The following is a 13,887-nucleotide window of genomic DNA, read 5'->3' on the forward strand; positions in this document are numbered from 1 at the left end:
CCTCTATTGACACGTTAAGATCAAGTTGTAAATGACTGAGAGGTTAACTACTACTAAAGAATTCATTGTCAGGTTCTATAGGATGCCATTACAAGAAAAATTAAAACAGCAGCATTTTCTTTTCTTTTTAGCACTACTGCAGAACCCAACCAAGATGATTTACATTGCAAAACCGAATTAAGACATGGACAAACAGAAAGAGATACAGCTCTAGAATTTGGCGGGCATTGAGTAGAAAGCATCTCAAATGTCTATTCCACAGCAAACAGAAAAATATAATTACACTAAGCCACTCCTTTCTTATTTATACTTAACTAATAATTTCCTGTGTCCCAACAAAAATTTTTTAATGGAAAAAAAATACCAAAAATTTAATTTTGAAAGACGAATTAAACTTATCCAGGTGAATTTGGAGAAGTTCAAATTAGTTCAGAATTGGTGACTTCATGTCAATACATAAATAATTTTTAAAATTTTGGGCTAAGCAACAAGTTAACATTATAAAATTAGCATAACTCATAGATTTTGCTGAGGACGGGAACTCTCAGTCTCAACAGGGGTCATCTGGGGCCAAATCACCCGAAAGAGCAAAGGGAGGGCCCTGGGCAGTGTAAGGCGTCCAGCAGCAGCTTCTGGAGCCACAAGGTGTGGCCAGTGCTCCCTCCACAGCGTGTCCATCAAAGGGGTGTCCAGACTGCCAAGGACCTGACAGGAGCCATCAACCCTGCTGAAAACTACTAGATCTGAAACAAAATTGTTCTCGTATAAAGTTTGATACTAATGCTTTTTTAAAAAAATCTTAAAAATTCAGTTCTTACATATTAAAGCCATAGTCTAACAGCATAAAAGAGTATCATATTTCAAATCATAATAAAGCCAGGAAAAATAAAATCTAGCAGAATACATCCCACCGACACAAAAAATAAATGCTCTCCATGTTATAAAATGACTACTTAAAAATAGAAAATTTGTGTTGAGGAAGCTTACAGCTGACCATTTCTCCTGGAATAATAAATGTAAACCTTGGCAAACCACAAAGAGCAGCTGACCCCGGCAGACAGAGAGCAGACCTTGCTGGCAGACTCTGGGGCGGAGACTCGAAATCTAGAAGAAGGGAATAATACGAGGCACAATCCAAAATTCATCTTCAACGGATTGTACTGTCATCCTGTTGCGCATTGATTTGTTCGACCGGGCACCAGTAACGTCTCTCATTGAGAGACTTATTGTTATTGTTTTTGGCATATCCAATACGCACGGGTAGCTTGTCAGGCTCTGCCGTGTGGGCACAATACTCTCGGTAGCTTGCCAGACTCTCTGAGACAAAAAATTAAAAATGTTTTTACCCTGACCCATCCCAAAAAGAAAAATAAAATCACAACTGGGGCCAGGCAGAGAGATTGACAGTCAGGCTTGGCATGCAGAGAGACCTGAGTAGGACCCCCAGACCCCAACCCCAAGGCAGCCTTAGGCTTCTCCAGGTCTGGCTGGGGTGGGGGGAGGGGGTCAGCATCAGGCCCACGTGGTATCACAGGGGGTTGGGAGGAGGGGACACTGAGTGGCCCCCACCACTGCTTGAGTGCACACCTGCCCAAACACACATACACAAAATATACAACACAGATAGAAATTCGTAAGTGATTCCGATATTGGATGGGATAGGCAGGAATTTTCTTTTGGATTTGGGGGCCACGCCAGTGGTGCTGGAGGCTGCTGTCGGCTCTATGCTTGGAGGTCACTCCTGGCAGTGCTGAGCTGACCGTGTGATACAGGAATCAAACCTGGGCCTCCTGCATACAAAGCATGTGCTCAGTCTGCAGCATTCTCTCTCCAGACAGATCAGGAAGAATTTTAGTTTGTTTGTTTTTGCTTCTTGGGTGACACCTAGCAATGTTCAGGGGTTACTCCTGGCTCAGCACTCAGGAATTACTCTTGGCAGTGCTCGGGGGACCATATGGGATGCTGTGAACCAAACCCTGGTTGGTCTACATCCAACACAAGGACCCTCTTTATTTACTATCGCTCCAGCCCCTAAAAAATGAAATTTTCTTTAAAACATTTTTTTAGATTTTTTTTTTTGCTTTTTGAGTCACACCCAGTGATGCTCAGGGGTTACTTCTGACTCTGTGCTCAGGAATTACTCCTGGCGGTGCTGTGGGGACCATACGGGATGCTGGGGATTGAACCCCGGTCGGCACATGTAAGGGAAATGCCCTACCCGCTATACTATCGCTCCGGCCCCCAAAAAAAGAATTTTTAAAGAGACTATTTAAGTTTGATTAATGATACTGGAGGAGAATATGCTTCCAGAGAAGATACCAATTCCTGACAAACTATTTTTATAAAAATAAAAACCCAGATGATTTCTTAAAAGTACTTTTGAGGGGTTGGGGCAATAGCACAGCAGATAGGGTGTTTGCCTTGCACACAGCTGACCCAGGTTCAATTCCCAGCGTCCCATATGGTCCCCCTGAGCACCGCCGGGAGTAATTACTCCAGAGTGCAGAGCCAGGAGTGACCCCTGAGCATCACCAGGTGTGACTGAAAAAGAAAAAAAAAAGTTCTTTTGAGGGCCAGAGAGATAAGATAGTACAAGGATTAAGGCATCTGCCGTGCATGCACTTAACCCAGGTTGGATCCCAAGTATTGCCAGGAGTAATCCCTGAGTACCAAGGGGTATGGTCCCAAAAGCAAATAAAAAAAATTTTTTTTTAAACTAAAAATTATACTATGTGGAAAAATAATTCATTCGATGAGCTAAATAACACACTGGGGGTAAAAAAAAAAATAAAACTGAAGATAGAGCAATAAAAGTTATCTAAGGAATAGAGATAAAAGTTTGAAAAACTGAGAGGCGCTCAAAGACCAAGGGCAGTATTAAGGCTCAGAAACACACTAACTGAACTCACAGAGAGAAAAAGAACAGAATTCTTTCCTTCACTGTTTGAAGAGATACTGTCTAGACTGTTTGAAAGAAATAAATACACAAATCCCAGAAGTTTACAACTCTAAGCATAAGAGATATGGAGAAACCCATGCTAGGGAGATGGTGGTTCAACTGTTGTAAACCAAATTTCATAAGAGAAATCTTTAAAGCCTCTACAGAAAAACAAACTACATTACATATAGACACAGAGATTCAAAAGATTCAAAAGATGATGGGCTTTTCCAACTATGTAAGTCATAAATTAGTAAGAAAAAAAACTAATAGAAAACAGAAATAAGAGAATAACATCAAATCAGAAGTCTCTCTCACCCCAAATATATTCTCTCTCACACCAAAGAGTCAATATATTCTTAAAGGGAAGAAAATTAAGAGAAAGTCACTTCTAGAAGTCCAGCAAACACAAGATCTTCACGATAAAGGAGAATGATAATAGAGCCTTTTTAATTCATCTTAGAAATATTCATCATATATATATGACCATTATAGCAACAACTACAACTTTTTCCTGTGGGTTTTTAATGCACAACAGACATAAAAGACAGAGAGGAAGAAGCTAAACACATGTTTTTTTAAAGGTTTACAAGGTTTCCTTCCTTCTTGTTTTGTTTGTTTGTTTGTTTGTTTGTTTAAGGGGGAACTACACCCCAGAACTCCAGGCCAACACTGGAAGGAACCCGAGTATCCACCAATGGAAAATGAAACAGGATGTGGGAAATCCACACAGTGGAATATTATTCAGGCCTGAGAAGTTGTGAACGCTGATGGTACAGGCTGCAAGATGGACAATCTTGACACAGTTTAAAAATAATCTGAACATGTTATGCAAAGTGAAAGCAAAATCACACATGAAGGACTATTTTTATGAGACAGATAATAGCAGGTACGGAGGCAGAAAGCGCATTAATGGTTGCTTAGGACACGGGAGAAGAGAAGAGTAAAGCAATGGCTGACCAGTCCAGGGCTTCTGTCCTCGCTCTGGGGTCGGGCACCGAGGCAGGAAGGTAGGCAGACGAGCACACGCTTCACCACCACCACCAAGTGACACCCCCTATTCCCCAGCATGTCTCGCAGGGGCGACGACGACGTTCCAGAATGAACTGTGGTCAATCACATACGTGGCCCTACGTGTCTGCAGACAGACTAAAATACACTGAATGGAAGCAGGGGTGGGCAAGGGCTTTGCCTTGTACTCACCCACCCTGGGTTGGGTCCCCAGCATATGGTGCCCTGAGCCCCATCAAGAGTGATACCTGAGCATGGCTAATAAATCCTTATGAACAAAATTAAACCTTCAGGACACACACGTAGAGGCCTGGGGATGGCTCCATGGAAACCAGTGTCACTGCAGTACCAGGATGCTTTGCAAGCATGAGGTCCTGAGTCCGATGCCCAGTGCCACCCGCAGGTGCCCAGCATGGCTCTGCTGCCTGGGACCCCTGGGACCCCAACAGAGGGGCACCCTGAGGGCACAGCCACAACTAAAGATGTGTGAACACTGTGGCCAGTCGTGGTCATGAGGCCCCAGTGAGCACGTGTGTGAGCACCCCAGCAAGTACTGCAGCCAGGATGTTGTGGGCGAGCATCACCAGCCAGTGTGAATCCCAGTGGGTGCAGACGCAAGCAACTAAAAGAGTGTGAGACTCCCAGCAGGCACCGTGGCCAAGTGTGTGCCACGCCCTGTCATCACAACCACAATGCAACAAAGGAAGGAGATTCACACAGCTTCACAGCCCACATCACCTAGTACTGTGTGTGCCTTTGCTCGCCTGGCTAAAAAAGCGACGTTCTCAGGGCTGGGGCGGTAGCACAGTGGGGAGGGCGCTTGCTACACATGCAGCCGACCCAGACTCAAGCCTCAGCACCACATAAAGTATCCGAGCCCCACCAGGAGTGATCCCTGAGCACAGAGTCAGGCATACACCCTGAGCACTGCTGGGTGTGGCCCAGAAACCAAAAATAGATAAAAAATAAAATACACTGAATGATGCGTTTATATAAGTGAATTAAATGTCCAGGGGCTATCAGATCTCAACACAGATACATTTTTAAGTCACATATTTCTATATCACAGAAATAATCAGAAAAGATATTACAACATACCAGAAAGTAGACAGTCAATGGGGGGGCTCCCTATTTTTAAAAGAAGAGAAAGAAAAGAAAACTTGAAATAATGTGGCGTTGGTCATGAGCAGACAGGTCAGAAAGTCCAGAAATATCCAGCTGCATGTCGGAACTTAACATAATGAAAGTGGCACGTCAAATGGAAAGGCGAAAGGGGGACAATTTTACTGTGATGCTTGGAAAATCTGGGTAATGAAATGACCGACAGGATGTGGGAACTAATCTGGATCTTCATTTCACATGATACACCCACAAAGTTAAAGTAAATCAAAGGTAAAATAGGATGTGATTCCACTTATACAAGGAATTGAGAACAGGCAAATTCACAAAGATAGAAGGTATACAATAAAAGACAACAGGGGTAAGTAAGAAAAGGGATGAATGATTTCTTAATAGGTCTAGAGAGTGTTGGGAAATTATAAAAAAATTAAACAGATATTATAAGTAGTGGTAAAGTAAAGAGTAAAAGACAGGCTGCTAAACTTTCAGGGTTAGGATGAATGGAGACATTACTGGGCCTGCTCGAGCAAATCGACGATCAACGGGATGATAGTGATAGTGATAGCGATAGGTAAAGTTTGCAAATATTTCTGAGCTAATCAATGTCATTGTATATTTTTAAATAGCAAGTATGACATTTATTTCACCACAATTTTAAGAACAACCAGATAGGCAAGCAAAAACTGAAATACAAGGATTGGGAGCAGTGTATTCCTATACCACATATCACAAAAGCACTTACTGGCCCTAACAGAAAAAAACGTTGGTGAGAAAAAGTACAAAAATCTGATTTAAAAAACAGAGATGAATAAGCTTTCACAGAAAGATAAACTTAAATTGCCCTTAGTCATATGAAAAGAGCAATAGCACAGTGGTAGGGCGTTCGCCTTGCACACGGCCAAACTGGGTTCGAATCCTCCGCCCCTCTTGGAGAGCGAGGCAAGCTACTAAGAGTATCTTGCCCACAAGGCAGAGCCTACAAGCTACCCGTGGTGTATTCAATATGCAAAAAACAGTAACAACAAGTCTAACAATGGAGATGTTACTGGTGCCCGCTTGAGCAAATCAATGAGCAATGGGAAGACAGTGACAGTGACATATAAAAAGAGGCTCAATTCCATTCACTGAAGAAATGCAGATTAAATTTATACTGAAACTTATTTTTCGCCTATTCCACTGGGAAAATTTTACAAGCAGATTCTTGTGGTACAGTTTTGGTGTTTTTTTTCAAGTCACACTCATATTTGGCCAGTAGGAATATCAATTGTTATATCCACCATTTAAAACAATTTAGGAATTTCTAGAAAAATAAACCTGCACCTTTTTACCAGACAACCCAAATCTTGGAATGTATCCTATAATTCAAGCCTGCAGGCCCCCAGGACCTACCAAGAGATCTCAAATGAAAATGACATAATTTGAAGTTCATGGCAAAAGACACTGGGGCAAACTGTTAGGATGGTTATGGAAGGAGTGCGGGCACAGGAAGGACACCAGGCTGGAAAGGGCCACCACTGGAAACAGGTAGAGAATACTGTCCAGCGGACACTAACTAACACAGGCAGACACCTGTGTCCCAGGTTGCTGAAGCCATACTGGCAAAATACCAGAAGCAATCCAATGTCCATCAAGAGGAATATGGTTAAAGAAATGACAAGACCAAACCAGGACAGACAAATATACACTGCAATAAAACAAGGATTTTTTCCATTTTCAATTCCAAAATGTCTCAAAATACATTGTGAAGAGAATAAAGCAAGGTAAGCTGAGTGTGAAGTGTAGGCTTTTCACGGAAAAGAGAAGGGAGAATGAAAATGCATACTTACAGTATACCAAGAAATATTAGATAGATATACCAGACACTAATGAAAAATAATGGGACCAGGAAAGAGAAGTAGCAATGGCACAACCGCAGAGTCTAGGAACGGAATCTGGAACAAAATATTTTACTGCAGTGGGTTGGTTTTAGTTTTTGTAATCAGGGTCTCATACACACCAGGTCTGTAATCTATCACTGAAATGCCTCCCTGTCCCTTTATTGGATATCTTTGCTTTTTTGATTTTCAATGTATTTCTTTCTTTAATATGTGTGTGTGTGTGTGTGTGTGTGTGTGTGTGTGCTTGTGTGCACGTGAGCATGGGCCTGGGCCATACATAGCTGTGTTCAAGACTTATTCCTGGCCCTGTGCTCAGGGATCATGTTTGGTGGTGCTCTGGGGACCTTATGGGGTTCTGGGGATCAAACCTCCAGGTCAACTGTATATGAGGCAAGCTCCTGACCCACTGTACTATCGAGTCTTAAGATGTATTGCTTACTAAAAAGCTCTTTTAGTAACTCAATCAGTACTATATTGAAGCATTTTGGTCAAAACTCAGATGATACAATGCGCATTTTATCTCACAAGGAATAAGGGAGTGTCGGAGGAAGTATACTGATGCTTATAACTTACTTTGACGTGTAAATGGATAAAATGAAAGCTAGCACAACCAGATATCAATTATAGAACTGAGGGGATTGGGTAGGGATAGTCAATATAGAATTCCTCCAACTTTTCAGTATGCTTGAAAACTTCCTATAAGAATATGAAAAATTATTTTTAATTTAAAACTTAAAAGAAATTTCAGGAATCAATAAGCAATTCAGGGGCTGGAGCGATAGTACAGTGGGTAGGGCATTTGCCTTGCATGCGGCCGACCCGGGTTCGATTCCCAGCATCCCATATGGTTCCCCTGAGCACCGCCAGGAGTAATTCCTGAGTGCAGAGCCAGGAGTAACCCCTGTGCATCGCTGGGTGTGACCCAAAAAGCAAAAATTAATAATTAATAAATAAATATAAATTCTTAAAAAAAAAAAGCAATTCAAAAGAAAATGGGCAAGTACATTGTGAGGGTGAAACTGATGCCATGACAAGCTGCAGGTAACACTGAGTCTCAACTAGGCCTCAAATTTATGTTTCCCCAAAGCAGGACTTGAATTTCTGGTGAACTCCCAGTTGAGTAATTTGCCTAGATAAGGAATTGAGTAGTTGGGTCTGGCCAGTCGTGAGGAGTCACTGTGCCCTCCTTAGAAACTGTTACTATTTTGGGGGCTGGAGCAATAGCACAGCGGGTAGGGCGTTTGCCTTGCATGCGGCCGACCCAGGTTCGATTCCCAGCATCCCATATGGTCCCCTGAGCACCACCAGGGGTGATTCCTGAGTGTAGAGCCAGGAGTAACCCCTGTGCATCGCCAGGTGTGACCCAAAAAGCAAAAAATAAAAAATAAAAAAAATTTAAAAAAAAAAGAAACTGTTACTGTTGTTTAACTGCTGGCTACTGTTGACTGCTGTAATAGTCAATGCTAAAAGTATACCAATATATAAATTGCTTCTTAACACTGAGCCCTACATAAACTGCCTGTTATTTGGAGTCGGGGTCCTTGGCAAGACTCCACTGTGTCGGATGAGACCTGGGCCCTTGCTCGAGCTACTAATAAAGCTCCTTTGCTTTTGCATTATCGTGTGTGGACTTGGTCTCCCCACAATTGAGGATCGGAAAATTGGGTACAACATAAACAAGGTGAATGGGCGAGGCAGGGAGAGCAGGATGGCGGGGCAGGCAGGGAAGTCTCTGGGGCTCAAGTATCTGGCTCGCATGCTCAAGATCCTGACTTCGGATCCTGGAGCATCCCCCTGAGCTGTGCTGTCTGGGGTCCTGGCACCACAGCTATGTGCAATCTGTGATGCACAGCAAGCAGCGGCAGACACCACAACTCAAGTCACAGAAGCACTTGGAAATGCAGGGGTATGGCACTGGAGCCTTAATGCATAGTGGGTAGGGTACTTGCCTTGCATGAAGCAGACCAGGTTTGCTCCCTGGCACCCCATATGGCCCCCTGAGCACTACCAGAAGTGGCCCCTGAGCACAGAGCCAGGAGTAGCCCCTGAACACCACCAGGTGTGGCCCCAAAGACAGAAAAATAATGCAACTACTAGCAAATACCACAACCAAGTATGCACACAGCACAGCCAAGTGTGACCCCGCACTCCACTCCCCTACCATCATCCCAGAACATGGGGGAGGGGAGGAGAGAGAAAGGCAGGGGAGATAGGAGAGTGGGGAGGGGAGGAGAGGCAGGCAGGCAGGCAGGCAGAAGGAAGAAGGAAGGAAGAGAGGGAGGGAAGGAGAGAGAACAAGAGAAAGGGAGGGGGAATTGTTTGATAAAAGATCCAAATATTTGCCAGAGAGATAGTACAGTGGGAAGTCGCTTGCCTTGCATGCAGCTGACCCCTGTTCGATACCCCTATCCCACATTTTTAAATTATAAAGCAGCATTAAAAGTAATAATAAAAGGATTCTGCTCTATAAAATCATAAACTGTGTTCAGGCTTGAAAGGGAAATTCAAATATCACTAGATAAACCATCGGGCACACATCTGCCTTGTCCTGAACGTATATCATCTGTCTCTGGAGGGAAGTAGAGACAGCTAGGAATCCAATATGCAAGAAATTTAAAAAAAAAAAAACTCAGTTTAAAGAATCAAGAAAAGCAAAGAGTGTGGGACTTTCATGAAACAAAACTGAAATAATGACTTGACTCCCACATCTCTAACTAAATTAAAGTACTCTTGTGGAAAGCTAAAGTAGAAAGCGTTTCCTCACTTGGCCAACTGAGCATTTGTTCCTTGACAGGCACACAGGGAAACAGGCAGGGCAGAGAGGACAGGCTCAAGGATGTCAGAGATTTCCTGCACCAGTGCTGCTGTTTTGACATCTAAAGCTGAGGGCCTGGAATGACCTCTGGGCAACTTAAAAAAAAAAAAGGGCTGGAGAGATAGCATAGCAGGTGGGGCGTTTGCCTTGCACACGGCCGACCCGGGTTCAAATCCCAGCATCCCATATGGTCCCCTGAGCACGGCCAGGGGTAATTCCTGAGTGCAGAGCCAGGAGTAACCCCTGTGCATCGCCAGGTGTGACCCAAAAAGCAAAAAAAAAAAAAAAAAAAAAAAAAAGGTGCTCTGCATCAAAAGCAGCAATGATTTGGGGAAACACTGGAAGAAAACAAAAGAACATTTTATTCCGTTCAGATTCTTGCTATAATAAAATTCTACTTTTATAGAATTAGATAGAAAACACATCTCCATGGAAACAACACTTCCCAGCAGATATGCCAGGCTGGCGAGTACGTTTTTCCATGTAGGTCTTCGCATCCCTGCAAAGATGGACAGGATTTGGGGGGGGAGGTGGTCCCAGAGCACAGCTCTGTGAGTGGACAGGCCAGGCCCTGAATTGTCTTCTCTCAGCTTACAAGATGCAAATCAATCTGAGCCTTATCCAAGCCCAGGTTTTTTTTTGTTTTGTTTTGTTTTGTTTTATCAACAAGATGGGAATAATCAAGCACTACTTTACAAGGTTTATCAAGAATGCAAAAAAAGTGCAAGTTTTCTACTTCAGGAATTCATACATTCCTGGGTTCAGAATTCAGGTGTTCAGATTTTTATTCATAATTGCATGGTGCTCATGGAGAATCACGACATCTAATCACATGGTTGGTTTGTGACTGGCAAACCATTAACATCAGTGACCAGTACATGGTGGGGGCTTCTACTGAGAGTGGGGGAAAGGTGGGGCTGCAGCAGTTTTACAGCAGGTAGAGCATTTGCCTTGCACACGGCAAACCCAGGGCAATCCCCAACATTCCAGATGGTCCCCCTAGCACCAGCAGGAGTGTCCCCTGAGCATCACTGGGTGTGGCCCCCAAGCCAAAAAACAAACAAACAAACAAACAAAAAGAGCAGGGGAGAGGCACTGGCAATGCTGCTATCAACAGACATTGGTCAATTACTTGCAGCAATCGTTAGATGTTACTTATAACATAAAAACTTACTTAAAAATTTCAAATGTAAAGTTTAGCCATTTGTTCCTAATTACAAAGGTCAGGAAGCCAAATTAATTACATCGTCTCAAAATGCTCCTCCAGCATATTACATTAGATGATATGAACCACTTCTGTCTACAGGCTTCTAGCTCATTAACCCAGAGTTGAGCTCAAAAAGTAACAACGTACTACATTTTGACACTTCTCAGTATCAAAAAGGGCTTTTTCCCACCTTCTAACAGTGAATTTTCCAAATGTGAATGACAATATAGATAGAGAAAAAAGCCAGAGTCTTGTTCTCATTTGGAGGTAAGAAAGGATATTCTATTGAATACCACTTCTGCAACATAAAAGTCAAGTTTCAACAAGCCATCTTGAATTTCTATTCACATGCTCAGAACAAAATGCATCTTAGACACTCTGCCTTATTAGTATGCAAGATACAAAGAAAACATACCTGGGAGGATATCGTTGATATGCAAAAGAATTGTACTTTCAACACTTGCAAAACTGCAAAGCTGGACGCCATCAAATCTTCCATCCCAGTTACCAATAGGATTATCCTAGAAATTAAGTAATACAGTAAGTGTTAAAACCCAATAAGATGTGAATATGGACATCTGTCACTGTCACTGCCATCCCGTTGTTCATCGATTTGTTCGGGCGGGCACCAGTAACGTCTCTCATTGAGAGACTTATTGTTACTGTTTTTGGCATATCCAATACGCACGGGGAGCTTGCCAGGCTCTACCTCGAGGGTTCCATACTCTCGGTAGCTTGCCAGGCTCTCCGAGAGGGGCAGAGGAATCGAACACAGGTCGGCCACGTGAAAGGCGAACGCCCAACCGCTGTGCTATCGCTCCAGCCCAAGGACATCTGTATTTTCTACAAAAGAATCCTCCAAAGCATTTTACGTAGGAAATTTCTACTATTTATCTTAAATGGGGGGGAAAGACCATGGTAGGAATAATTTCCCTTTTTTATTTATTCATTTGTGTTTACTCTGGGAGAGAAAAGAGATCCAGCAACAATCAAGTGACAGTAAACCCCTAGATGAGCAAGAAATTTAAAAGAAATTGTCAGTTTACAAGACAAGAAATAGGCATTCATATCCTAATGTCCATTTGCATAAGAGAATTTGTTAATAATACATTACTTCACCCAGAAACCTCTCCCTAATTAAGAGTCGTTTGCTCTACTCACTCTAACCATATATCCTGACCATTAAAACATTCCATTTGAACTCCTTTCTGTGCAGAGAACATATCCTTCCTACTCTTTGTCATTTTACAGGTACACAAAAATCCCATCAACATGGAGTTTTATATTTAATGGCTTCGTACTCCAATGTGGCACCAACTCGTACCAGTTCGTGGAGCCAATTTAAGCAATGGGCTTATTAACAACTACTCTGATTATTAGGACAGACAGCAGACTGATCATCACTGGAAATAGAAGAACATGAAGAATACTGCCTTTGTCAGAACTGTACTTTCAATAAATACATAGAATATTTCTTACACAAGCTAACTGAAGGCAGATACAAGAGGATAAGCAGACAAGAAAAGTTCTAGGCAGTAGCTCCAAGCAACAAGATGGTCCTAAAGTTGCCATCGAAAAAAGGGACAGCCAAATCCCTTTTTTTTGTGAAGTTTGAGGCCTCAGCCAATTCACCTGAAGCCAGGGTAAGCTCCACCTGAAGCTAGTGTACCTCTGCTTCCAACTTTCCCTCTCCACAGCCACAGCCTTCCCATGGTTTGTGGGTGGAGAAACAAAGAGTATAGGAGCGAAGGCACTTTGTCCTGAAACCCTCTGACCCTGGTTCAAATATCCAGGAACACATAAGGTCCCTTGAGCAACACCAGGGGTCACTCCTGAGCATAGAGCCAGAAATACAGAAATAGCCCCTGAGTGCAGCTGGGGGGGACTTCGGCTCTGCTGCGGGTACAACACTTGCCTTCATGTGTGAGATAGGAGAGGAGGGGGGACAGGAAGCGGGTGGGGGTGGTGGGGAGGAGAGAAAGGGGAGGAAGAGGAGAAAAGCTGAAAGATGTGGATTACTGCAAGCAAGCTATCCCAAGGGACCCAGACATTTCACTCTGGTCTAACTTTTAACTTGGTAACTGTAGTAAATTAAATGTGTGATTAGGCAACATATTTTTCTAACTAATAGACTGCCAGTAAAATTTCCAAGCTCAGTATTAAAAAAACATAATGTTAAACAACCAGACCCTATCAGCAAAATGGCATTCCCAAATGAAAAATAATCAGTCACATCATCGAGAGTGTGCAAGAGTCTATTACTAACATCTTCTGCTAACCCGTTCCAGTGTTCAAGAATTCGGCGTGAATTTCCTCTTTATGCCTAAAAAAAATTATTGCCCCAATTTTCAAGCCATGATAAAATGTTCTTAGCCTTTTCCTTCTCCTCTTACTCATTCAACTTGCCATGATAAAATATATGCACTATTAAAAAACAAGACTGTAGGGTGGCATTAAAAATAAGTGATACCAAAATATTTATGGTTCCACAAAGATAAGGTATCTAGAATAATCAAATGATTCACAGACATAAAGAGGATGTTGATGGCCAGTTGAATATAGCTGAGTGGGGTGCATTCGTGGGAGTTTGACAGGCACAGGGCTTCAGTGAGGAATGATGGAGTGATGCTTAGGCAAGGATGCCAACATTTAATACCACTGAACCATGAAATTTAAAATGATTAAAGTAATTAAATTTTACGTTCCTATATTTTACCACAATAAAAAAATATTTTGAGTAAGCTATATCCTAAGAAAATGATCTACCTTTTTGTCTTAAAAAAAAGGGGGGGGGGCTGGAGCGATAGCATAGCGGGTAGGGCGTTTGCCTTGCACGAGGCCAACCCGGGTTCAAATCCCAGCATCCCATATGGTCCCCTGAGCACAGCCAGGAGTAATTCCTGAGTACAGAGCCAGGAGT

At 42.7% G+C, this 13,887-nt stretch overlaps 1 protein-coding gene across 3 annotated transcripts in view; it reads right to left on the reverse strand.

The window, feature by feature from the left end:
* Window positions 1–13,887, reverse strand: part of CYLD (CYLD lysine 63 deubiquitinase) — a 70,420-nt gene that overhangs the window by 43,586 nt on the left and 12,947 nt on the right. For all 3 annotated transcript variants that reach the window (XM_055145232.1, XM_055145233.1, XM_004600671.2), the window contains exon 4: window positions 11,383–11,488. In XM_055145232.1, coding sequence (XP_055001207.1) covers window positions 11,383–11,488 — 106 coding nt within the window. The remainder of the gene's footprint in view (window positions 1–11,382; window positions 11,489–13,887) is intronic.

This window comes from Sorex araneus, chromosome 8 (genome assembly GCF_027595985.1).
Source record: "Sorex araneus isolate mSorAra2 chromosome 8, mSorAra2.pri, whole genome shotgun sequence".
Taxonomy (NCBI): domain Eukaryota; kingdom Metazoa; phylum Chordata; class Mammalia; order Eulipotyphla; family Soricidae; genus Sorex; species Sorex araneus.